Source organism: Nomascus leucogenys, chromosome 7b, assembly GCF_006542625.1.
Source record: "Nomascus leucogenys isolate Asia chromosome 7b, Asia_NLE_v1, whole genome shotgun sequence".
NCBI classification, from domain to species: domain Eukaryota; kingdom Metazoa; phylum Chordata; class Mammalia; order Primates; family Hylobatidae; genus Nomascus; species Nomascus leucogenys.
Window position 1 is genome coordinate 33,859,204 of NC_044387.1, and position 27,601 is coordinate 33,886,804.

At 35.2% G+C, this 27,601-nt stretch overlaps 1 protein-coding gene across 6 annotated transcripts in view; it reads right to left on the reverse strand.

Moving 5' to 3' along the window:
- Positions 1-27,601, reverse strand: part of KIAA1109 (KIAA1109 ortholog) — a 219,349-nt gene that overhangs the window by 91,864 nt on the left and 99,884 nt on the right. For all 6 annotated transcript variants that reach the window (XM_030815739.1, XM_030815740.1, XM_030815741.1 and 3 more), the window contains exons 34-48: positions 27,096-27,223; positions 26,550-26,749; positions 24,245-24,442; positions 23,357-23,568; positions 19,293-19,444; positions 18,690-18,840; positions 18,362-18,514; positions 16,125-16,365; positions 14,769-14,911; positions 10,629-10,848; positions 10,014-10,172; positions 9,221-9,396; positions 6,700-6,875; positions 1,919-2,625; positions 1,238-1,483 (exon numbers count right to left, since the gene is read on the reverse strand). In XM_030815739.1, the coding sequence (XP_030671599.1) occupies positions 1,238-1,483; positions 1,919-2,625; positions 6,700-6,875; positions 9,221-9,396; positions 10,014-10,172; positions 10,629-10,848; positions 14,769-14,911; positions 16,125-16,365; positions 18,362-18,514; positions 18,690-18,840; positions 19,293-19,444; positions 23,357-23,568; positions 24,245-24,442; positions 26,550-26,749; positions 27,096-27,223 (3,262 nt within the window). The remainder of the gene's footprint in view (positions 1-1,237; positions 1,484-1,918; positions 2,626-6,699; positions 6,876-9,220; positions 9,397-10,013; positions 10,173-10,628; positions 10,849-14,768; positions 14,912-16,124; positions 16,366-18,361; positions 18,515-18,689; positions 18,841-19,292; positions 19,445-23,356; positions 23,569-24,244; positions 24,443-26,549; positions 26,750-27,095; positions 27,224-27,601) is intronic.

The window sequence follows — 27,601 nt, forward strand, 5'->3', positions numbered from 1 at the left end:
AAAAGCTATTAAATTAACCTTCAGGCACATTAAACCAATTTATATCAATTTAAAAGTGAATGAAAAATGTCCATTTCTCTAATTCTCACCAAAAATGAGTATGGTCATTCTTAACTTTGGCTAAACAGATGAAAAAACTGACAACTTTTTTTTTTTAATATCAACTTAGACATCTGAGCATTTGTGTATTGTTTATATCCTTTGTGATATTTCCAAGGAAGGCTGATGTGTTTGTATTTTTCTTAGCAATTTGCAGTCAGTCCATCTAATTTTTTCAGAGAACTGTGTGTGTGGTTCACCATGTCAATCGCAAGTACATAATCCTCAAATTTAAAATTAGTTTTTGAGTAAATAATAAATGTTCAGGGTACAAAACAGGTAAAGAAGGGTATATAACAAAAAACAGGTTCAAAGTAAGTTTTGATTAGACCTTACAAATTTCTCAATCATAAAGTTAACAATAAAAACACATGGTGATTGATAACTTCCTTTTCTCATGTAATATAATCTGTCAGGTTATTTTCACAACCAGAAAAGAAAACCACACTGGTTTTATATAATCATTGCTGCAAGAGAATCCCTGCAACTTTATTGCTGTATCCACTGAGTCTAAGAAACATTTGTTTTTTTATTTTAGCATCTCTGAAAGTGGGATGCAGTTTACAATCAATGGCATCTGACCATATCTGGCAATGGTATTTTCTTTGTGATACATAAAATAATAGTGCATCTTCAAATTGATGGGCTCCTGGATTTGATAAAATATCATACCTTGTGTAATCATTCTCAAGATAAATGGTATGTTTTCAATAACCTAGGAAATTTTATATCAACTAAAGGGACTTCTTTTTATAGAGATACTTAGTATTAGATTATAAGATTTCTATGGTAGTAACAAAAGCAAATTTTTCATAAATTTCATTATTTTGGTAAAATTTTCAGCCTTTAGAGACATCTTAGTAGTTGATATTAAAAGACAAAGAATAAATGTCACTGAGTATAGGTACATCGGCTCAATATTTATGTGCTAAAATATTTAGACATCAAAGCTACCTCAATTCACTGATACTCAATTACAACAAAGTTCTTGGTACCTCAGAATTTGGAAAGTCCAATTTTTCTGGAAAAAAAAAAATTTGCCAAGTAGGAATTTTGGAGACATGGCAGTGGTTTTCTTCAGAAAAGTGGCACTAATTATTATGTATACATAGCACTTTATTAGAAAAATCATTCATACCTTTCATTTTTTCCTTAAGAGTAAAACTGCCATGGATCCTCTTCAGTTCCGATTCCATTGTTAGTCCACCAATATCTGCCTCTAGGTGTGTGCGGTTCACCATGCCAATCCCAAACACTATTAGAGTAACATGCTGAGGTTCAGAAGTTACCAAGCTACGTTTCCTCTGCGTCTTAGTCAAACTGCTGTTGTCTTGTTCATTCTCAAACACAACTTTACATGTTGGCTCTGTAGGGCTCCGAACTCCTTTATAAGTAAATGAAAATATACAGTTTTAGATACGAAGACTGAAAAATGGAAGGACATTCCAAACATTGTCTTACCTTTCTTTCCTTCACATTCCCAACCAGTCCTCTTTCTCCTAATCCCCAACAAAATGATTAAAAATTTCTTCAGCATTTTTCCAAGTTCCTACTGAAAGTGAATAGTAGAGCCAGATATTTTAAATCAGGTCTGTCTAAATCCTTCAAGAACATACCATGTAAGAGTTTAAAAGGATGGGAAATGTGGTGGCAGGATATCTGAATTCCATTACTGTTTTGTTTCCCTGGTGATAGACAATTTCTCTCCATTTCAATTATCCACTTACAACATTAAGAAAACATGATGAACAGTCTTCTGCTTCTTTGGTATTATTGTTATTCTAAACAGAAATTTTTAAAACATAAAAATGTCTGTTACCTGCTGGTCCAAATGTTTCTGAAGACTTTTCCAATATTCCTGTTGGATCAGAGATAAGTGAATAGAAGTTAAGCAATTTATACATATTCTGCCAGCACTCAGCTGAAGGCTCACTTTGTTCTGACACTGTAATTGAATCAGAGTCATCCATATGAATAGTCATGTGATCCACCACATCTTTTGAACCTTTCCTAGACACTTTTGATGTTCTTCTTTCAGATCTTCCTAATGAATTCTTGTTTCGAGATTCCTTTTTGTTATTCTCATTGTTGGTCCGTTTGTTCTTTGCATTATTTACTCTATTGCCACCATTAAGACTTCCTCTAGAACTGCGGCTAAAGTCAGATGAACGAAAGTCCCGATGTTTTCTGGTTTTGAAGGTAGGTGTTGGGGAAGCAGATCCGGCTGTATATCTGCTAAGTTTAATATCAGTCTGAGTTGCTTTGATGTCATCTATCATTGTGCTAAACTGATGAATAAGACGAACCAAAGCCATATCTACATGCTGGCTTATTGACTGACAGGAAATAGTAAAGTTGCAGTGAAAGGTATTATAATACCGCTTGCTGAGATCATGAAAAGAAAGGGCACTGGTAGAGTTCTGAGGGGTGCACACGGACTTCTCCATTACAACAGCACTGATGCTAAAGGTTCCCAACATTAATGCTGGTTTGAACTCAAGTGGAGGAAGATTCACATGGCCTTGCCTAAAAACGTGAAATAAAAAAAGGACAAGGTTTTTCTTCCATTTTTCCAGAAACATACATCTTTATTAATTTATAGGCAAAATCATCTCCAAGGTAAAATATGAGTCTTAAATAATTTTAAGCAAGCAAACCAGTAAAATATGCTCTCTCACTAGGCCAGGCTTTTAATGAGTTCAAAGGTGGGCCTTTAAGTCTTCTTACTTAATCTTATTCTAAAACTAACAAGTCAAAATCAGTCTTCTTATGTTAAGAAATGATTTCACTGAAGTGATAAAACAACTTTTATTGTCATTTGATGGTATTGCCATAGAGTATTGAAATTTAGAGTTAAGTATAGATCAATTAGGATACCTCGCTTAACCATCCCCCCCTCCTATAATGATGTATCTAATTTATTCATATTTAACATAATTTTATTTGATATTAGACAGGAAGCCCTCATGCTAAGTTGAAAGCAGACAGGAAAAGCAAGTGAAACAAAAATTAGAAATACACACACACAAAACCTTAAAATCTGATAAAAAACTCATTTTGGCAAATCCTCCTGCTTATCTAAAGATTTTCATGTAAGACTATTATAGTAAATTTTAATATGAAAGTCAAAAATGTCTCAAATTTCTATAAACCAACTACCAATAATAACAATAAACCCAAGCACTAAAACTGTAAAAAGGTATTTTTCTCTCTTCTTCCATGCACACTATGAATGTGCAGACATGGGAGTTTTTTCTGTAACAAAAAGAAAAAAATCAGAAGCTGCTTTGATATTTTGCATTTAACTTAAAGAATTTATAACTACAGAGCAATAATTCCTTAATGAATACTAGAATTCCTTAATTAATAAGAAAAATGCCCCACTGTAGTGTAATTCATGTAAATACATAAACTCACAGGAAGTGTACAATCAATGCCAACTAAGCATATGGTCAGAAAAGGAAAAATTTGATTTTGAGAATTAGAACAGATAGGAGAGAGAAGACTAAAAAGAGATGAAAATAATCCACAATTGCAAAAACAAGAATCTAAAACATGTAGGGGTAGTAAGAAAATCTTAAAGAGGGGAGATTCAAATAAAGGAGAAAAAGAAAATGGTATACCATAACAATTTGCCTGACAAGTAAAAGCCTGACACAGGGGCACTGCAGAGCCAAAGTGACAATTAAAATTTTAAAGTATAAGTCCCTGATACGTGCAGCTACTTTTACTAGAGACAGCAAAGAGACAAAGAAACTATTATGTATGAGGACTTACTACATGCCAGACTCTATGCTAAATGTTTAATAACTGCCCTGGCTTTACAAAGTAGTAGGAGAGTTATACATATTCATACAAGAAACTGTAACCTCAAACTAATATACAACAATTAGCAAAATGAACAATCTTTTACAAAAACAAACAAAAAACCCACACAATACTGAAATTAATGGCTGGGAAAAGCATATTGTGGTGAAGGTCTCCAAATAAATAAAAGCTTAAGATGGAATTACAGGAGATCTGAGAAATAAAAGCTAATCATGAGTTAGTTGTAAGAATGTGGAGCATTTGGAGCTGGCGCGGTAGTAGAAAAATTAAAAGGAATGCCAGGTTCAGCTAGACCAAAGGCAATGAAGTTCACAGAATCAAAGAAGCTCTCACCCAAAAAAGACTTGCTTGTGTGCTCAAATGAAGGTCTAGTCTGTTGTAGTATTATATGGTTTCTACTAGGCCAATAAATACGCTACAGCTGTAATTTTATTTATATAATCTATATCTCTATATACAACCTATTACATATAAATTATATATAATCCAATTATATATAACCTAGTTATACATATGAAAACATATACTGTATGTATATATATATATATAAAAATATTTATATATAAATGGATATATTTGTATGAAAGCTGTCTCTTGCAAATAGAAATATAAACTTAGCTCAGATATTTTAACCCTAAATAGAGAGTATGTGTAGGTATTAATGTTTTGGTTCTGGATTTGATGGTTCCAATATTTTAAAATTTCAGTTACTGTGGTTTACTTAAATAACAAGTCTCCCAATAATGTGATACAAATTTGTAACAAAGACTTACTGTGAAAACTGCATAAAGCACAAACTTACTGCTAGCTCTTCAGCCCACAAGTCAGTACAAAACAGATGAGCATTGTGATCACTGACTAGTCACATCACTTCAAAATGTGTCAGTGATAGTGATTAATTGAAGTATACCTGTTGTTCACTTCATGCACAGAAAGCATAGCATGTAGTTACTTGTGTTGCCTCCTTGTCTCTCTCTCTGTAATAAATCCCCATAACATTTTACAGAAATGAATAATCAAATGAGGGAATTGGACAACAAAGATGAAAATGCAGCAAAGAAACTAAAAATGAAGATACTGGCAGGGAAGATTAATGAAACGGTGTTATAGAAGAAACAGCTGACCATGGAAATGTTGATACTTCCACTGTTCGAGACACTCTAAATATCTAGCCAGAAAAACTAAGTGGAGGCAAAATTATTGACATAAAGAGGAAAGTGGCCATGACAGAAAGGATGAAGATATCCCAGAGGAAGTGATGCTGACAAAAAACTTCATAGTAAAGGGAATCAAAGATTATTTCATGACATTGAAAGTGCAAAGGATAAAATGCTGAAAACTGATCCATACATACAAAGGAGTTCGACATTTTGCCAAGGCACACAAAAGCTGCTTGTTCTGTATTATATGTTATATCATAAGAAGGACAGAACCGTTCAAACTACTCTTTGATAAGCTTTTACAAAGAAATAAAATAGTCTAATTCTCAGTGTTCCTAACATTTTAAATTCCAATGTACTAAATATTAGTTTTACTTTTTTTTCATTTCCCTATACATTTATAATAAATAGTAAGAACATTTTTAATGTTTTTACAAATACTGTCAAGGTCACAAAAGTAATTTTTTTCACCGATTATTAAAATTGCCTTGTAGTTTCAGCTTGTACGGTCATTGTTATGGTATAAGACTATTGTGAAAAGCAAGAACTTTTGTTAAATTATTTAAAATTTAAACAGAAATATTTCAAATGAAAAATATATTTTACTTAGCTATATATCAGACACAAGTATTTTAATTTACCACCTTGCAAAAACACAAAAAGGATGAAGGAAACAATACTACAGAAACCTCTTGTCATAAATGCCATTTATCTCCATATTCTACTATTTCTATCCATTTAAGTCCCACTCAAAATAAAATTCCAAGTTCCCAAAATATTACTCAAATCCTGTTAGTGGGTATATTATTTCCTATTAAACACTAAAGAAACTGAAGAACCATCCATGACAATATAAAATAACAGCAAAAGATGGTTCATAACTTTTACCATGCTACATTTCTATTTGTTTCTGATGCCCAGACTCTCAATATGACTTCTGCCCTGTCTCTAATACAAAATACTACCTGACACAAGTCAACTCAGAACCCTTAAGATCATAAAAATTCCACTATTACAAGAGCCAAGTAAATAAATGGTGAGTGCATATATCAATATACATGACCCTCATCTATGTGCTAACATGGTTCAAAAATATGCCTAAAAATAGGCCTCATAATCTGTTGATAAATGCAACTAGTTATTAATAAGAAAATGCGGCTACTACTTTTACTAAAAGGTAATTATCTTCTCATTAACATATTAAAATTACTTTCTTGGCTGGGTGTGGTGGCTCACGCCTGTAATCCCAGCACTTTGGGAGGCCGAGGCGAGTGGATCACGAGGTCAGGAGTTCAAGACCATCCTGGCTAACACAGTGAAACCCCGTCTCTACTAAAAATACAAAAAAATTAGCCGGGCATGGTGGCGGGCACTTGTGGTCCCAGGTACTCGGGAGGCTGAGGCAGGAGAATGGCATGAACCCGGGAGGTGGAGCTTGCAGTAAGCTGAGATCACGCCACTGCACTCCAGCCTGGGCGACAGAGCGAGACTCCGTCTCAAAAAAAAAAAAAAAAAAAAAAAATTACTTATTTGGATTACACGAAAGTAATGTTAAAAAAACAAACGTATTATAATTCTTGCACAAAATTATACACAAAAATGCAAAAGACACCTTCTTGCTCTTTTGCCTTTTCTCTCTTTGGCTGTGTCTGAATCCACAATATCTGCTCTGAGGCAGTCCAAAGTCCCTGAAAATGAAAGGTGTTCTCCAAAGTACATTCGGTAGCAGAGTGGCATTGTATCCTGTGACTGGATCCCTGTATGACTTAGAAGAGGCTTGAAAACAACCTAAAAGACATAAACATTCATATTAGCTCAATTTATAGCTTATCATTTACTGTAGAAATTACATATAGAAAAATGCAGCTTTTATTTCTTACCCTACCTCAGTACATATTATTATTATCATAGTGTGAAGCAAAAATGGCCTCATATAATTGACTCTAACTTTACTTAAAATTTAATATTTTTAGTACCTATTATAGGCCACTCATCTTCAAATTAATAATAATAAATAAGGACACAGATTCCTTGATCCTACCTAAGTGTCTGAAAGTACAAGGAAAATAAAATTATGAATTAGTTAAAACATTCTACCTCTTGCTTTTAAAACAGGTATGAATTCCTATTGTGTTTCCATTTACAAAAAAAAACATATATTAGGTTCACAAAGTTGACTTTTCAACTTCCTGTGTAAATATAAAAACATTATCAATGTTATGAATATCTGACCTATTTTTAAATGGAAGCACTTGGTTGTAATAGTCATTTAACATTTATCTTCAGAGAACTTCCTTTACGTTTTAAGTATCATACATGCTTATGGAGATACATTATTCTGGTTAAATCTCTAGTTAACTGAATTTCAGACACTAAGCACTAACCTGAACAGAAAGAACTACGTGTGTTCAATGCTAGAGCACTAAAATCACTCTGACTACTCATCCTCTGCCACATGGTTCCTTTTCCCCCTTCTACATTCTAAATATAGGTGCTATCCAGTGCTTTTCTCAGCCTCCTCTTTCACTACACATTCTACCTTAGTGATCTTTTCCTGAAGCTTAAAAAAACCCTATCTAGGCCGGGCACGGTGGCTCATGCCTGTAATCCCAGCACTTTGGGAGGCCAACGCAGGTGGATCACGAGGTCAGATGGAGACCATCCTGGCTAACACGGTGAAACCCTGTCTCTACTGAAAATACAAAAAATTAGCTGGGCATGGTGGCGGGTGCCTGTATCCCAGCTACTTGGGAGGCTGAGGCAGGAGAATGGCGTGAACCTGGGCGGTGAGCTTGCAGTGAGCCGAGATGGCACCAATGCACTCCAGCCTGGGCTACAGATTGAGACTCCGTCTCAAAAAAAAAAAACAAAAATATCTAAGTGGACAAGTGCCATTTACACAATGAGAGCCAAGCCTGTATTTCCGATTGTCCTAGGTCACCTCATTTTTTTGCGTGTTCTTGGGAAGACTCTCTCTTTAATTGACTCTAAATTCCAATACTTCTCATTTTTCTACTAATTTTGCTCCATCTGCTAACCCTTCTTTCCTTTATTTTTGATCATGAGCTTCCTAATTTCTTAAGTACAGTTGGCCCTCCATATCCAAGGGTTCTGCATCCAAGGATTCAACCAACCACATTGAAAATATTAGGGAGTAAAAACCAATAAAATATAACAGTGTAACAATTAAAAAATACAAATAAAAACCCAACACAATGTAACAATTATTGATGTAGTGTTTACATTGCATTAGGTATTATAAGTAATCTAGAAAAGATTTAAAATATACAGAAGGATGTATGTATGTTGTATGCAAATATATGCCATTCTATATAAGGGACTTGGGCATACCACATATTTTGGTATCTTGGGTGGTGGATCAGAGGGTGGGTAGGGGGTTGGTCCTGAAACCAACCCCTTGGATACTGAGGGACAGCTGTGTGTAAATATGCTCAAGACACCTTTATCCTGCAAAAATGATGCCTCCTCTCACCCACGTCCCACTCTCACACTTGCCTACTGGCTGCTCAAACCAAAGAGTATGTTTTAAAGGATTTCACTCTTTATTCTCCATATTTAATCAATTAAATAAGACCTTCACCATATCCTCATTTACCTTTTCAAAGCCATAAACATCTAAGCCTAGAGTCTCATTACCCACTGGGTAAACTATTTCAATAATTCATCTTTTCAACACTAGTTTCTCTATTTCAATCAATTTAATACATTTGCTACTCATATAATATTTCTACATCTATAGTTTTAGTTACTTTATTCCTCTGCTCTAAAATCATCAATGCTTCCCCACTGGTCACTCAATAAAGTTTTAAGGTAGCACTAAAAACCGTAGGGTATGATTATCCATTCATGTTGCTTAGCCAATTTGTTACAAATAACAAAAAGGTTACTATATGAGACTCTTCTATTTAATGATTACATATAGATACTTAATTTGCATTTATAATTAAGCCATGTACTTTTTAAAGGCTCCTCCTGTTTTGCATGAAGGCTGTAGGCACATACATACAGTATATCCTCACTAGAATTCCAAGGTGCATACTATTGGAGGTTCCAGTTGCTAACCAATGCCTAATGAGGTATTATTATAATTAGGAAAAAACAGGCTGGCTCACCTGTGCATCAGCAAGCTGAACAGCAGGAAACCCTTGGTTTGCTTCTTCTACACCTGCCACATCATCCTGACTGGTGCTATGCTGAGAATGTGTCCCATCCAAAGTATTTTGGTCACTAGACAAGACAGTGTTGAAATCTGAGGCTGAGGGTATTGTTGGAAGATTGGGTGCAACACCTAATGGAGTAAATTTTTAAGAATAAAATGTAAATTACTGCAGAATAGAAACACATAAAAGTGTACAGCAGGGTAAACTTTTGAAGCCTGTAGAGTAGTACCATTTCAAGACTGTTTAAATTGAAAAGAAAAAAAAAATAATGCATACTTTGAAATTAACTTTTCAGAACACAAGTCATCCTTATCTATCCTTATACATACATACTGTTTTAGATTTAATTAAATATTTGTTAAGTGACTAAAGCTTTAGAATGATAGTTATTAGGTCTCAGAGGGATCTAGATAAATTAAAACTATCTTCTGTAACATCAAGTATATGATGTTGTAATTACACTTTCCATTTTTTCATTTACCACTTAAACCAGCCACATTAAAAGGAAGCTTTAAACTCTTTATATACAATCTCATATTTGACATATTTGCCTTTCAACAAGAACACTGAGTGACTGCTTACTACTCTCTCAATTACAATATTATCAAAGGCATTTATAAATATAAATGGACCAATTTCAACCAAACAGTACTTGTTTGAGATTTTTAACCCATCCTCTGAAAAATAAGATTTTGGTATATGTTCCCCTTAGACAGTTAAGCAAAATAATGTGATAACTCAATACCTGTGGGAAGATTATTGTGTCCTGATTTTGTAACAGGAGATTCTTGTACCACACTTCCTCGATTACCCACAGCATTTGACATCCAATTATAGAAACTCACAGATGATGGCTCAGATAGCAAGGGATGTTCAGATAACATATCAGTGGCTACTGTATTTCCTGAAAATAAAATGTTTCTGAGTATAATATTATTTATATACTAAGGAGCAAAAAAATGTAATTTATATAACTATATTTGAAGAACCAAGTTAAAATGTATGTTTGCAGATGGCTTTAAATTCTCGCTGCATAATGTTGGTATTTGGATATTAATGCATTAATAAATAGCTTATTTTTATTATAACGGGAAATTCTATGTTGCTGGTCTAGACAGCACCCCACACCAAATGCCTACATTGACATTAGTCAGCGCTGCAATTTAAAAATGCAAACTAAGGGCATGAAGACTCTGAAAAGTTACAAACAGAACAATGGATTCCTAAAATTTTTTCTCAAAGATAAGTTATGAGAGATTAGTTGTACTACCAAAGTATATATCTAACTAAACTTAAATCCCGTTTCATTTCAATTCCCCCATAAATATAAACATGTAATTACCAAATCTAGAGGATGTACCTGTTCTCGTTAGGGAGCTACTTTTCACAGCAGCACTGCTTCTCTGAGGAGTCCCTTCCAGGAGGTTGTGCAGGCTTGGGAAGCTTCCAGTCAGGTAGCTGAGTAGGCTCTCCTTCCTTGGACTCTCCTTTACTGGCATCCCAGCACGTCCAACATGCACTGGAGAATCAGTGGCAGTGTCTCCACTGGTATAGCTCAGAGAATGATATGGGTGAATGCCCTACAGAAAGTGTAACTTAGGGTTATTTCTTATGTATATAAAAATGACTGCTGATAACTACAACCACTATTACTATTACTGTTGCTATAACGGCTAGCTACTTTGCACATTAATACCAAAACTGATCATGTATACTAGGATTGTGGTGAATCCTTTTTGCATACGTCCTTAAATGTAGGTAAAAATGTTTTGCAACTCTATAGTACAAGACAAAGGGCCACTTTTATTATCAATATTATAATGAAGCACATCCACTTATTTTAACCATGGATCATTAATTCCCTTCTTAATCTGATGAGGGAATCTGGTGACAAGACATAAAACCACATAAAACCACATAGCACAGTATATCAAATAGATGGTGGAAATGAAGCACTATTCATACCTAAGGAGCAGTAAATAGTATATTGAAACTTCAGAAAGTTATACATAGGGTGTTTGTGGAAGTGCCAAGGAACATTCATATGGGTAGCAAAGAAAAACAGTAGCCTGAAATATTTATATCACTGCTTATTTACTGAACCAGCAAACTGATACCTGGACACAATATCCCTTACACAAAATATTCCCTAGAAAAACTTACTACACACACACACACACACACACACACACACACACACACACAAAGGATCTGTAACATGACTGATACCATCAAAAGTAAAGTCTAGGTGCTCAAAGAAACTAAAGAAAGAAAAGCTCTCTACCTTCAGCAACCTTCCCTGCAGTTTTTTACGGGAGTCAGAATAGACATCTACCTGGAAGGAAACTAGAGACTTTTTGCTAATAGCAAGAAATGTTGACGCAATGGATACCAGTGCTGTGAAGCCCTTAAAAGTCTTAACCTCCTCTGGAAAGCAGAAAAGTTTATTCCTTTTTCAATGCCCTCCCAGTCATCCTCACTTAGATGAGGAAAGGTGGAGGAAGGGTGTTGACAGGGGAAGTAAAAGAACACTCACAACATATTAAACACTTGATAAGCATGTTTCATGTATTATCTTATTTAATCCTTAAGTTCTCCAAGGTAAGATATTATTTCTGTCCTAAAGGATGAAGAAAAGTCACTTACATACTTACTAAGGAAAAAGCCAGATTTTTAACCCATCTACCTAACTTCTACCTTCAAATTCTTAACATTACATTATCCTTCCTAGTACTCTAATAATCAAGAGTACTCTTGGAGAGCTCTGAAATGCCAAAAAGACTTTCCACAATTAATGAGAAAAATTAAAAATTACAGAATTTTTCAATTTCTATCTTCTGTCACATCCATGATTAGAATGGCCGATCAATTTAAAATACAGTACAAAAAAAGACTACACAGGCAAAAAAGATCTTGAAAAGCAAAGATCTGAAACTAAGCATTTGGAATTTCACATTTTTAGAGGACTTTAATAACCCACAGCAAAAGAACGTTCAAAACAATTCTGAAAATGAACAGCTTTAACAGGAAAACACCTAAATATGATTCAGAAGTTTGAAAAAACTGTCCAGCAGGAAAAAAAGCTAAGACAGATTAAAGTGTCCCAAGCTTCTAACTATACTGTGGAAACAATAAGCTGAATAGTTCAGTCTTTTTAAAGTATATCAAACTATCATTGAATGTTTTAACTAAAAGAGCCATACTTACACAGAATAAAAACTTTGAAAGCCCAAGAGACTATTCAATAGAAAGTAAGTCCTGTGTTCCAATATACTGGATCCCTTTCCCAGAGACTCTCTTAACTGTTTTTTATCTATCTTTACATAAATCAGTTAGGCTTATATAAGTACACACATATTTATCCTTTTTTAAACACACAAATAGATATCATCCTATACTTTATCAGTGTACTTCAGTGATCATTCCATATCCACTTACAGATCTACTTCATCTAAAAGATTTCATAGTATGCATCTATATCAGTGTACACTAGTTTATTAGTCCTCTAATGACTAGTCATTTGTGTTGTTTCCACTATTTTCCTTTTATAAATAGTGCTGCAAAGAACGTTCTTAGACTCATCATGTCTTCGAGCATCTATGACTTTCTCTAGAATGAATTCCCGAATATGGAAATACTAGATAAAAGAGCATCACCTTCTAAATTTTGACACATATTGCCTCATTGTTATTCAAAGAGGTTGCACCAATTTGATTCCCATCAACGCTGTATGAGTATCTGTTTCCTCACATCTTCACCAACAATGTACACTATTCAAAAGTTTTAGTCTTTCAATCTGATAAGTGAGAATGGAAATCTCATTTTAATTTACATTTCTTTAATTATAAGAAAACATTTTTGTATGTGTATATGTATTTTTCTGTGAACTACCTGTTTATATCATTTAACCATTTTTTCTATTTGGTATTGGCTTTTTTCTTAGTGATAAGGATGAGATCTTCGTATTTTAGAAAATTAGCCTTTTGTCACGTGTCTTACTGTTCTGTTTACAATACAGTCATGTGCCACATAATTACAGTTTAAGTGAACTACAGGCAACGTAAACAACAGTGAACCCATAAGATTATAATATCATATTTTTACTGTATCTTTTCTATGTTGAAATACACAAACACGATTGCATTCCAATAGCCCACTGGCTTCAGGATAGTAATATGCTGTACAGGTTTGTAGCCTAGGAGCAACAGGCTATCTATCCCATATAGTCTAGGTGTGTAGTAGGCTATACCATCATCTGGGTTTGCGTAAGTACAGTCTATGATGTTTGCACAATGACAAATTGCCTAATGATCCATTACTCACAATGCATCATCCCTGTCATTAACTGATGCATGACTGTATATTACTTTTTTCTGTGTAGAAATTTTTATTTAATATTGTCAAAATTATCATTTTACAGATTCTGGGTATCAATGTGAGTCTATACACAGACTTTCAAAGAAAGTTAAATTTTTTTTTTTTTTTGAGATGGAGTCTCGCTCTGTTGCCCAGGCTGGAGTGCAGTGGAAAGAACTCGGCTCACAGCAACCTCCACCTCCCAGGTTCAAGCAATTCTCTGCCTCAGCCTCCTGAGTAGCTGGGATTACAGGCGCCTGCCACCACACCCGGCTAATTTTTGTATTTTTAGTAGAAATGGGGTTTCACCATCTTGGCCAGGCTGGTCTTGAACTCCTGACCTTGTGATCCACCCGCCTTGGCCTCCCAAAGTGCTGGAATTACAGGCGTGAACCACTGCGCCTGTCCAGAAAGTTAAAATTTTAACTTTTTCAGTGCTCACAAAAGTAAACTAGCAAAAAATAAAGAACCACCACCACCAATAACTAGCAAAAAATAAAGAACCACCACCAACAAATAATTTATTAAAGGTCAAATATTGCTCTAGGCATTTTTCATGAATTAATTATTTCTCACAACCCTCTTCAGAAGGTTACTATTATAATCTCCATCTTACACCAAGGAAACTGACGTACAGTTAAAACCAATTCAGTCAGAGAGCAACTAAGTGGTGGGGCAGGTTTCAAACCAAGGCAGTCTGGCTTCCAAGGTGGTACTCTAACCACTTTGCTATATGTGTCTCTTATCAAGCATCCATTAAATTCATAAAACCAAAAAAATCAAAATCATAAAAGAGTCTAACCCAAACCACCTATTGATCATGCACTGCCTAAAAGGCTTCTTATTAAAACTGATAATTATAAGATGATCAACATTTTCAATTTGGGATTTTATGGAATACAGTATTCAATAAACTGGAGACAGCTCTAAGGCTTGGTAGTTATAGTGGTCCTTAATCAACAGCAGTTACTGATGATACAATTTTCAAAGAAATATTTACACTGAAATTACAAATCAAGTTAATTTCAACACGAAAATGCTATCTGAATATTTAGGGTGGACACCTAACATTTAAATTTGAGATAAAATTTTAGGTTTTCTCTGTAAGTCTGAATAACTCTAACCAAAAAGAGTAATAATATACCTTTATTTTTAATGCAGAGTCACTATGGGTATGAGTTTTAGAAAGTTTCCTCATTATCTCAGCTCCAGTTACAGGTCCAGAGCTACCAGGTGGAGGCCGGTTAGCTGTTCCTTCTAATAGCATTGTGTGTTCACTGACTGTGGCTGAAACAGTTCAAAAGAATAAGTGAGCAATAGATTATCACATATTTTCATGAAACATCAGCCCCAATGTTTCTAGTTATATAATGACACTCAACTTTCATATTCCTTGACAAATATTTATTATTTTCTCCCCCACCCCAATCCTCTTACTCAATTTCAAGAAAGGAACAAATGGCTTTTATTAGACTTTCACATATTCCATGCAAATGATGCTCAGACCAAAAGTCAATTCAACTAAGCTCAAGAAAGCACAGACTGCTCATAGATTAACAGAGGGATTTGCAGATAATTGGAAGGGATATTCACGGTACTGGTTTTCAAACTTTTGTGTAGATTTGAAATTTTCTAAAATAAGTAATAAATAAAATCTACCCTATTCCTCATAACTCATTTATTTGTTAAATATCAAGTTATTTTTAAAACTAAGCTTGGTAAAGTTTTATATATCAATGTTCTAAAATCTCTAAGACTACTCTTCCAATATTTTTTTCAAAACATCATAACATGCATTTTCAATAACTATGACAGGTCATGATAATAAAAATTAACCTTTGGCAAACCATTAAGGTATGCAAGTACATTTCATAAATGCATATCCTCTATCTTTATTCTGACACAGCCATTTTGTTGACAAAATTGTAGGCTGAGCACAGGCCCCAAAGTTTACATAAATTCAGGATCAAGCAGGCATCAGGTAAAAAGACAAAGGCCCCTTTAAAATATTGTGGCATAGGGAAGATGATAGACAAATACAAATTTTAACTAGAGGTTTATGTGTTTCATTCAAAACGTTCTACTTATATTAAGATATCTTTGTCCTGGATAGATCAGGAGAAGTCTACTGTATTTCACAAAACTGAACTTATAAAATCAGGTCAGTATGAAGATTCCTAATCATTATCACTTACTTGGCCAATAAAAATCGTACTTGTATACTTAAGCCATGACCATTTTCCAACTTGGGACATGAATTATTAAAGTTATCACAAGTACCATATTAACAAGTACATAATATCTAAAATTGCTTATATTAGTAATTTACTTATAACTGTGAGGAAAAACAAAGAGTCTTGACATTTTTAAAGAGGTATATTAACTTACTAATAAAAGATGCATAATATCTAAGCAAAAAACATACAGTAATTGTGTTGAGTAAGAAAACACCCTAATTGTGAGGTGTAAGAAAGTACTCAATAGAGGCTTACAAAACTACCTGCATCAAACTCAAATTCTGCTCCATCAGCACTGGTATCACTTTGAAGACCACCCCCATTGTCCAATCCAAGTCCATCTTCATGTTCATGGTCCATAGCTATTTGAGGTTTCAGAGGCTGAGCTGGTCTATGTAAGCTAACTCCTTTAAAGGCTGGTGTCACCACAATAAACTTCATCCACTGCCTTGCCAGTGCAACTAAACCTTTCTTCAAAGTTACCAAAGCAGGAAGTCCATCGCTCTGTAACAATAATGATGTGGTTAGAAGTAATCTAATGTAATAATATCAGTTACCACTTAAGTGCTTTGCATGTATTTATTCAAATCTCATAATCCTCATTTAGAGATAAAGAAACTAAAACTTAGATGTTAAGTAATTTGTTCAAAGTTACCCAAGAGTCAGGATTTCAATTATATGTAGACTACAGAATCTAATCTCTAGGCACAACATTTCATCTTTCTGTCATAAAACAACACAATAGCACAGGTCAATATGATACTAGATGTGGGGTGCAAAATTGGAATTTTCCTTAAGAAGCATTCAATCAACTTTACTTATTTTGCCCAAGTGAAGAATCAAAATGTACTTTGAGCTACTTGGAACATTCAATAAGCAAAGAGGAAGTAAAATTATTTCCTTCAAAGATTAGGTAACTACCATTGTTTTAACATTTAAAAAAATAAATTACTATAACTTATGTAGTACACTAGACATAGATGAATCTGTAACTGCCTTGAAAGTTAACTGTATTATCAGTAATAATTACATAGTTTAAAATACATTTTATTCCACATGGTGACGACTGTAAGAAAGAAACTTTTGGCTCTTTTCCCGTTACCTTAGTCTAATTACCTTGCCTTAGTCTAAAGAAAGAGAAAAATATCTAACTCCTCTCCATCCTGTTTCCTTATCATTTCTCATTTTAGGATAAATGGTTAATTTGATGGAAGAGCACCATTTACTAGAAGGCAGGAATCACCCTGTTTACTTTCTGAGGAACACCAAGTCCACTAGCCTCTCCTTTCATTCCCAGCCTTGCATGAGGGCCATGTTGTGCCTCTTCCTCTCACATGGAAAACGCATCTGGCAGAGCATCCATCCATGGGAAACACCTGCCATTCTCTCTGTTCAACCTTCTCTACCTATAATTACACAGGCAAGTTAGGCTTAAACTGTAGATTTCCCAGTCTTCAATTCACAGGGAGGGAGTAAAAAGTACTATACCAGCCTTAGGTCTAAGTGTCTTTTTCAAATCCAATACTTACTAGAGATTCTTGACTTGCCTGAACAATGGCTTGACTGGCCATTAATAATACTGATACATTGTTCCCTAATTTGACTAAAGATTCTTGTGTGTCCCCTATTGGCCAGCAGCTTGAAGAAGAGAAGAGAGATCCTAAAAGTTCTAAAACTCTAATCATGATGTGTTATCTGCTTTTCTAGAGGCAGAGATGGATTGTATTTATTTTGTGCGATTATATATTCTCCCCTCAATCATCAATTAGTCCCTGTTTCATCAAACTGTATGTGAAATTTGGCTCTGGTAATTACTCTCTTGCTTAAAAACTCTTTATACCTTTAGCTTCCAAGACATCACTCTTTCCTGGTTCTCCTACCTCTTTCTTTCCCTTCCCATCACTCGGTGTATCCCTATCCAACCACCTACACCCCCTTTAATTTTGGCTTTCTTCAGGACTCCCATCCCTGAGCAATTTCTTACCCAACATAGCATTCCTGAAAATCTCATCCATGTCTACAGCTTCTACTAACATCTTTATGCTGGCAACTCCCAAATCATTAGTCTGAACACACTCTTTGTCTATAGACCTGTATTTCTTTTCTTTCATTTTCTTGAGACAAGAGTTTTGCTCTTGTTGCCCAGGCTGGAGTGAAATGGTGCGATCTTGGTTCGCTGCAGCCTCTGCCTCCCAGGTTCAACCAGTTCTCCTGCCTCAGCCTCCCGAGTAGCTGGGATTACGGGTGCCAGCCACCACGCCCAGCTAATTTTTTGTATTTTTAGTAGAGACAGAGTTTTGCCATGTTGGCCAGCTCTTGGCCTCAGATGATCCACCCGCCTCAGCCTCCCAAAGTGCTGGGATTACAGGCGTGAGCCACCACACCTGGCCTATAGACCTGTATTTCTAACCATTCTCACATGCTTCTCAAACCCTGTGTATCAGTGGTCCACCAACAGAATAGAGAATTCCTTAAAACTAATGTCGTTTCAGTAACTTACCATTGTAGCATCATCAATGACGGAGTAATTTGCCTGGTGCAGATAGTGGTGTAGTATATTACATAGTAAACATGAAGGATTTTCTTGGAGAAAGCGAGCAACTTTTGTAAGCCTGTTGTATTTACTTCTTAGGGGAAAATGCACACTTTTATTCTAAAATCGAGAAACAACAATAGATTTACAGTGATAGGTATGAAAGAGCCTACAAATAAAAGATATTCAGCAATTAAGAACTTGTAAGTCTGATATTTTCCAATAATGATTAACAATAAGGGGTCATTTTCAATACTAAATTGTGTATAATACCTTGTATTATTTAAAGACATACCTCTAATGCTTCTGTCATTATGCATCCCATAACAGCACAGATTCTCAAGGTTCCCTCAGTTTCCAATTTGTTTAAAGATGACTTGAGTTGGTCAATGGGAACAAGCCATGCACCAACAGCTGGCGTTGCAGTGCTTAAAAGGTTCAGCTGCCTTTTAACATAAATAAAAAATTATAAAAACAAGTGTCAAAATTTGTATTTCAAACAGTCTCCCATACCTACTGTACTTAGTGGTTGTTTTACTCAGGCAAAATTACTTTCTTTTCTTTTTGAGCACTGATAAATTATGAAAGCATAACTAAGAAATGTTAAAAAAAAATGGACAAAAGAAAGAAAAAAAAAGCCTGTCAGAGATAAAAAGAGTAAACAAAAGTCTAAGGCAGAGGAACATATAAAAATAAAACTAAAGTACTATGAAAGAAATTCGGTCAAACAAGGTAAGACTAATGTCTACAGAACATATGAAGTAAGAATGATGAAAAAGTTGCAACCTTAATACTATATATACCAGAAAAGTAATTTTTAAAAATATGAAACAGAATTGTATATTATTTAAAATAAAGAAACATCAAGGGATAATACTATATTTTAAAAACTCTTTACCTAGAAAATGCATGTGTGTGAGATCTCACATTGGTGGGAGCTGCAAAACTAAACCAAATTTCTTTAATGGTCAACTTCATGCTACATGAATCTGGAGGAGGAGGCATCAGAGGTAGATCTTTTTTCAAATCATCAGATTCGACTCCTTCATCCTATATAAAACAGAATGCCAAAAACTTATTAACATACAGCCCCTTAAAACCACTAACACAGAGGCTAATGTTTTAAGTGCAAAACCTTTTCATCAAATCAAGCCTGGGAAAGTCTTTACTTCTCCTTCAGGTTTGAAGGATATTTTTGCCAGATACACTATTCTTTTAAAAGTGTTTTTCCTTCAGCACTTTAAATATGTCATGCCACTCTCTCCTGGCCTGTAAAGATTCCACTGAAAAAATGCGCTGCCAGTTGTATCAGAGCTCCATCGTATGTTATTTGTTTCTTTTCTCTTGCTGCTTTTAGGATCCTTTCTTTATGCTTGACCTTTGGGAGTTTAATGATTAAATATCCTGAGGTAGTCTTAATTGGTTTAAATCTGCTTGGTATTCTCTACCTTCTTGTACTTGAATTATTGATATCTTTCTCAAGGTTTGGGAAGTTCTCTGTTGTTATCCCTTTAAACAAACTTTCTACTCGTCTTTCTCTACCTTCCCTTTAAGGCCAGTAACTATTAGATTTGCCCTTTTGAGGCTATTTTCTAGATCTTGTAGGCATGCTTCGTTCTTTTTCATTCCTTTTTTCTTTTGTCTCCACTGTGTATTTTCAAACAATCTGTCTTCAAGCTCATTAATACTTTCTTCTGCTTGAACAATTTTGCTGTTAAGAGACTCTGATGCATTCTTTACTCTGTCACTTGGATTTTTCAACTCCAGAATTTCTGCTGGATTCTTTTTAATTATTTGTCAAATTTATCTAATAAGATTCTGAATCCCTTCTCTGTGTTACCTTGAATTTCTCTGAGTTTCCTCAACACAGTTATTTTGAATTCTTTGTCTGAAAGGTCACACATCTGTTTCTCTGGGATTAGTCTCTGGTGCCTTATTTAATTCATTTGGTGAGGTTGTAGTTTGCTGGCTGTTTTTGATGTTTGTGGATGTTCATCAATGTCTGGGCATTGAAGAGTTAGGTGTTTATTGTAGTCTTCACACTCTGGGCTTGTTTGTACCCATCCTTCTTGGGAAGGCTTTTCAGGTATTCAAAGGGACTTGGGTGTTACAAGTTTTTGGTCAGCAAAGTCATATCTGCATTGGGGGCACCCCAAGCCCTGTATCACTGTTCTTGCAACTAATAGAGGTACCACCTTGGTGGTCTTGGATAAGATCTAGAAGATTCTCTGGATTACCAGACAGAAGCTCTTATTATCTTCCCTTACTTTCTCCCAAGCAGAGTCTCTCTCTCTGTGTGCTGAGCTTCCTGGAGCTGGTGCAGTGACACAAGCACCCCTGTGGCTACCACCACTGGAACTGTGTGGGGTTAGACCTGAAGCCAGCATAGCACTGGGTCTCAGCCAGGGCCCCCTGTAACCACTACCTGGCTTCCGCCTACATTTGCTCACAGACCTAGAGCTCTACAATCAGCAGGTGGCGAAGCCAGCCAGGCTTGTGTCTTTCCCTTCAGGGTGGCGAGTTTTCCAGGCTCTGGGCAGGTCTAGAGATGCTATCCAGGAGCCAACAACTGGAGACAAAAACCTTATAAATCTACTTGGTGTTCTACCATAGCTGAGCTGGCACTTGTATCACAAGACACAGACCTCCCCACTATTCCCTCGCCTTTCCACAGGCAGAGAATCCTCACCCCATGGCCACCACCATCACAGGCCCATGGGGAGTACTGTCACACTACCACTGATGTTCACTTAAGGCCCAAGGGCTGTTCTGTCAGCTTGTGGTGAATGCTGCCAGGCCTGAAGCTCACCCTTCAGGACAGTGGGCTCCCTGCTGACCCAGGGCAGGTCCAGAAATGCCATCCCGGAGCCATGTCCTGAAATCAGGGACCCCAAGAGCCTGCTTAGTGCTCTGCACATTGTGGCTCTGCTGGCATCTAAGGTGCAAGACAAAGTCCCCATTACTTCTCCCTCTGCTTTTCTCAAGCAGAAAGAATCTCTCACTATAGTTACCACAGCTAGGAATGTGCTAGGTCACACCTAAACCAGCACATCGCAGAGTGTTGCCCAAGGCCCATGATATACTACCTGGGTACTGCTGCTGGTTATTCAGGACTCAAAGGCTCTTTAGTCAGCAGGTGATTGATCCTGCCAGGACTGAGTCCTTTCCTTCAACGCAGTGGGTTCCCTTCTGGCCTAGGGTGTGTCTAGAAATGTTGTCCAGAAGCTAGGGTCTGCAATGGAGGCTTCATGACTCTGTTAAATACTAAATGATGATGTCTAAAAGGCCACTAAACACAATTCTGGAGCTCAGGTGAAGAGCTGGTGCTAAAGGTGTGGCCAGTGGGAAAGAGAAGTGTCATTAAATTACGGAACTGACCTAGGAAATGAAATTTGTCAGGGAGTAGACAAATAGCAAGAAGAAAGGAAGAGCCAAGAGCAGAACCTGAGGAGACCACCACATTTAAGAAGAAGAAAAAATTCCCTAAAGAAAAGGACCAATAAAGTCACAGAACCCAAAGAAAGTAATGTTAGCAAATTCAAGGGCTTTCAGCAAGGAGAGTAGGAGCTGAGAGATCAAGAAAGATGCCTGAATTTCTGTCAAGTATTTTAGTAGGTGAAGGAGAAGGAAAGAACAGCTAGGCTCTTCCCAGCTCTTTTGTCCAGTAGCTATTGTATTTTTAAGTTTCCTTAATTAAAGTGATAATCCATCCCCTAAACATTTCCAAAGACCCCAAAATAAAACTGTGATTAAACTCATTAAACTACACATTAAATAAAAACAAATGTTTTAAAAATAAATCCCTAGGAATCTGGAGGGTAAAGGTGAGTATACCCATGATTACTAGATATCCATACTAGACTTCCTAATTAAAAGGTGGTTTCTTTGGAACTTTTTCCTCTCCCATTGGCCTAATTTTCAAAGTGATCAGAAATATATGTACACATGTTTAAGAACAACAGTTACTACATTCTTATTACGTACTAGATACTGAGCTAAGCCCTTCATATGTATTACCTGCTTCAGTCTTCACAATGCTGCAAGGTCAATATCATGACCATACTCCTATTACAGGTAAAGAGACTTAGGAAAAGGTTAGGAACTTGCCCCAGGTCACCAGTTAGTGGCACAACATTTCTTCAACCCAAAATTTGGAATATTTTTGTTGTTGCTGTTACTGTACTCATCACCACCCATGTAATTCTACCATAATAAAAATAAAAAGTGAGTTGAATATAAGGTGCCATTCAGAACTCTTAACTGAAATAAGCAGACACTGACAAAAATATTTAGAACTGACATAAAATACTACCAATAACAAAATGACTTCTGCTAAAATCCTCCACACCCTATATAGGTGGGCTTCTCTTAAATTTTATTAATTTATTAATTCAACAAATATTTATTAAGTATCTAATATGAGCAAGGCATAATGCTAGGACTATGACAGATATAAATATATCTATGATACACTTCAGAAATTATATTCTAGCAGTATATTCACCAACATACTTTGACTAACATTTAAGCAGATATCATAAATCCAAAATAGGGAAAGACAGGTAAATACACTCCAGAAACTAATTTTTTTTTTTTTTTTTTTTTGAGACGGAGTCTCGCTCTGTCGCCCAGGCTGGAGTGCAGTGGCGCAATCTCGGCTCACTGCAAGCTCTACCTCCCGGGTTCACGCCATTCTCCTACCTCAGCCTCTCCGAGTAGCTGGGACTACAGGCGCCCGCCACCACGCCTGGCTAATTTTTTTTGTATTTTTTAGTAGAGACGGGGTTTCACTGTGGTCTCGATCTCCTGACCTTGTGATCCGCCCGCCTCGGCCTCCCAAAGTGCTGGGATTACAAACGTGAGCCACCACGCCCGGCCTCCAGAAACTAATTTTGAATTGTATATGTAGTTTTTGTTATTTTTCTAAAGCACCATTATTATTATTATTAGAAAGTCACTAACCTGTTCATCTGAAACAGAATTTCCATTTAAGTCTGAGGAAGGGCTTGTCCGGTCACATGGAAGATTATCATCAGAGACATCAGTATTATAGCCACTGCCGGTTGGAGAATCAGAAGAATTATTGGATGTCAGCACTCCACCCCTTTCTGTGTCACTACCTTTACCCATAATTCCAAAACTGTTATATAAAACAGCACCAGACTGTCTTCCTCCTATAAAAATAAGAGTATTTATTATAAATGGTGGATAAGTGTCTTAATGCTGTACTCTACAATATCTGTATAAAATTTCATAAAGACTATTTTTTTCTCACCAACTCTTTGCCCTAATCTATAAAAGTAATGTATCACTGAATTATCAGGTAAATAATTGTAGGCATATACAACTACTGTTATTTATAGTAGTTACTATATTATATATTACTAAACCTAAAAAAAGTGTTATACACATTTCAACCTTCCTTTTTGAGATATTACTCAATAATATATAAAAAAAGCAAATATAATTCTAAGTAGATATTTTTCACTGAATAAAGAATTTACAGTTTTTATATCCTATATGGCATAATTCTACTGATCAAAGATCTAGTTTTCAAAGATGCAAAGTTTCAAAAAATTGGGTGGCTTTATATTTTATTTGGGAATTTATTCGGAAAAACATATTGTTGTTTTTCAAGCTCTACCTACTTTTGAAATCACATAATGGAGGAAAAGCTCCACTTAAGCAATTGGTATGAGGCACTCACCCCTGGTAAATAATCCCAGATACCACACTTTCTGCTTTATTATGTTGATTGAGGTTACTGAAAGCCGTGATTGTTCAAAACATTTCTGCAATATAGGGCATATTTGTCCCCACCTTAAGCAGAATTCAATAAAAAATGCTTGCCTTTTATGGTTAAATTTTCAAGTCCACATTCAAACATTATCCATCCCCATTTTTCTTGGCTGGGACCTATTCGAGTTACATCTGGAACAACGTGCTGATCAGTTTCATCCACAAAAGTAAACTCATCCAACTCTTCAAGAGTAAATAAAACTTTGGATTTCTCAAAAGGAATAGCAGTGATTGCACAGGTCCCAATGTCTATTATCAAAAGAGAGCAAAACGACCATTTTTAAAGACATAAGCTTACATTAAAAAAAACAAACATTTGGACATCTGGCACACTGGTTGTCTTTAAAAGATATCTTAGTGCTCTGTCGAAAAGATAGAAAAATAGGCAAATGAGCTAACTTTTAGAATATGTTGCCTAAGAGGAAGAAAAGAAGATTTTATGATTAACAAGTTGCTCAAAGGTAGTATGAATTTGTTTCTGAATGATTACAGGATACTTTTAAAAATATAAAGTTAAAAATATCCTAAATAATTTATCTTCACAGTAGTTTTAAATACTTTCATCATCTCACAAAATTAAAAAAAAATTCAATTAATTACCAAGCCTTAGGAAAAACATTATTTTCTAGGCAAATTACAGCTTTTACTAAAAGACTGTTTTATACTAACATATTTTGTATAACTACAATTTATCATAGACCTTGTCATGGTTCCACTGCTTACAGACACACTGTGGAAATTAACACCCCAAGTGCCTGAGAGAAGTTTTACTTTATCTTACTTTTTTCATTTCTCTCTCTGATTATCGCTAATGAATACAAAAAAACAAAAAGAATATTAAAAACACATGTAAATTTACCATTCAAGGATAACTTGTTTATATTTGAAGTACACTGCCTTCTAGCCCTTTAGAGATCACTTTGCAAACCTAGCTTTGGTTCCCATTTTTCATGCAACAGTAAATAATTTCCTCAGGTCATTAAAATTTTTTCAAAGATATCATTTTAATAGCTATATAATATTCCATTCTATGGAAATGTCATTCTTTGCATTTATAGTTAAAAGGTCTTATTCAGAGAATAAACATTCACCTACATTTTCCTATAATTTTCTCATTATTTAATTTTTTGTATTTGTCTTTAATCCCATACATATTCAGATGTATCAAAAAATTATGAAAAAGTATACAATGAAAAGCCTCTAACACCACAACCAGACACCTAGTTCCCCTCCCTATAAGGGTAACAAATATCATGAGGTTATTAAGTATCCTTTGGCAGATAACTAATGTACATATAAGCAAAGACATCTACATTTTTACAGAAATGTCCACCTTGGAATTTCATTGGGAGTTTCGTCTTCAGTGAGAGTTTTTTCTGCATGATAATGCCTTTCAAAATTACATAAGGTTCTGCTTATGGTCTGTATAATACCCAGTGCAAATTGGTTACCCGTGCAAACTACAGAGCTGATAAAAGTGTCTTCACTCAAGCCACCACATTTTTCACCAGTTTTAGGACTACAGATCTTAGGTAGTCATGAAAAGTCCCTTGAAAACCTCAGGTCAAAGCTTTCAGCCTCACACCTGGGATGAAAAAATAAGCCTTGAGAAAGTCAAAATAGGTACACAGACCCAGAATGCAGACAGGAATCATGGAAACTTCAGAACCTATAAAATACAGTAAGCAAATTCAAAGAATTCATTTGTTTACTCAGGATTGGTCACCAGTCCCACATAAAGATTTCAGCAAAGCAATCATCTCAAATATGATTAACAAATCTAACTTTTTCTGAATTGAATCTCTGGCATTCTGAAAACATTTAAGCACCTAAATGAGAAAATGTGCTAAATAAGAATCGAAAATATTAAAATGATGTATAACAGCTCTACTTTCCTTTTACCTCACTAGGGACTTTAAGAGGAATGAATGTGTGTCACCTTACTACTGCTATATTTTACAGACTCTCTGGTTTTGATTAATATTACAATTAATTCTTTCTAATACTGTTTTACAAACAGAATGATTTAAAAAATAAGAAAGACTATAAAGATCATGTCTTCTCTGTTCTATAATGAGCAATAAATAGCATGGAAAAAACACATGGGAAATAGAAGCAGTTCCTAATCTGGGGCCATACCACTTAATTTTCTTACCAAAGTTTATTTTCTGTTCTGTACAGAATGTCAGTGACAAGTAGCTAAACACCATGTGTTCAATATAGGGAGAAATATTTCTCTTTCTTATAGAATACTCAAATTGTAGCAATAGTCAAAGGAAAAAAACATGTTCCCTTTTGCAAAATCTTCTTACATTTATATATGCCAAGAAAAAACGTATTTGTTGTAGAATCCTACCTGTTGTATCAAGACCCCTAAGTTGCCCATGAACTCGATGAATGTTTAACTTGGCTGCAATTTCTTTGCCTTTTTCTGCTCCAGCATTTGATCTGAGAGATCCAGATGACTGAGGCTGCATCTTTGTGGCATGAACATACCTATCAAAATTTGATGTTCTACCAGGTTCTGCACTGCTTGAAGTCTCTTCAACCACACCTCTTTATGAAAAAAAAGAGAGTAAAATGTTTAACATTTAAATAATACAGTTCAGAGAAAACATTTACCTAAAAGATTTCCTTTAAAATAGAAAAACACTCTGCTATTATACACCAATAGTAGTAAAAAATTCTTCAATGTTTACTGAAAGATACTATGAATAAAAACAGTAAAAATTTTTTAAAGACATATGTTACTAATCTGTAAATTAAGATTTGAAATTCCAAAACCAGTTCTGAGTTTTAACATTACATTCTTAGAAATGTATTTTTAAAAGAAAAGATCATCAAGGCTTGCTTTTACATCCAGCAAGATAATCATGGCTCAGATTAATAAAGTCTTTCTTACCTGTTCATGCGAACTTGTGTAGCAATTCTGTCAAAACACAATGCCACTAGGGAAACATGAGTCACACTCTTACTAGGAGCTGTAGTTGGAGATTCTTCCACTGAGGCTTGTAACAAACATAAGTTTACCTAACACACACACAAAATTTCAGAACTGACAAGTGAAAAGTTATCACTTAAACATAAAATATGCACAAAAATGAAAAACTACTGTTAAGAAGGGCGTATCTATGTATCTGACAGTGAAGACAAAGCTTATGAATACAGATTCTCATAAAATAATCATAATTAAATTTTTACTGGATGGATGTGGAACATTCTACTATTACCTAATATTCTGCTTAAGTAAACTATTTATATTCCATTAGATCTACATTAGATCATAGAAATAAAACATATTTTTTTTAATATTACACACTGTTCTACTATTATTCGCATTGGTAACTGAAAAGGACAAACACTATCAAAATGCTCTCCTCTTTCAGGAAAAAATTTTTAAATATTAAA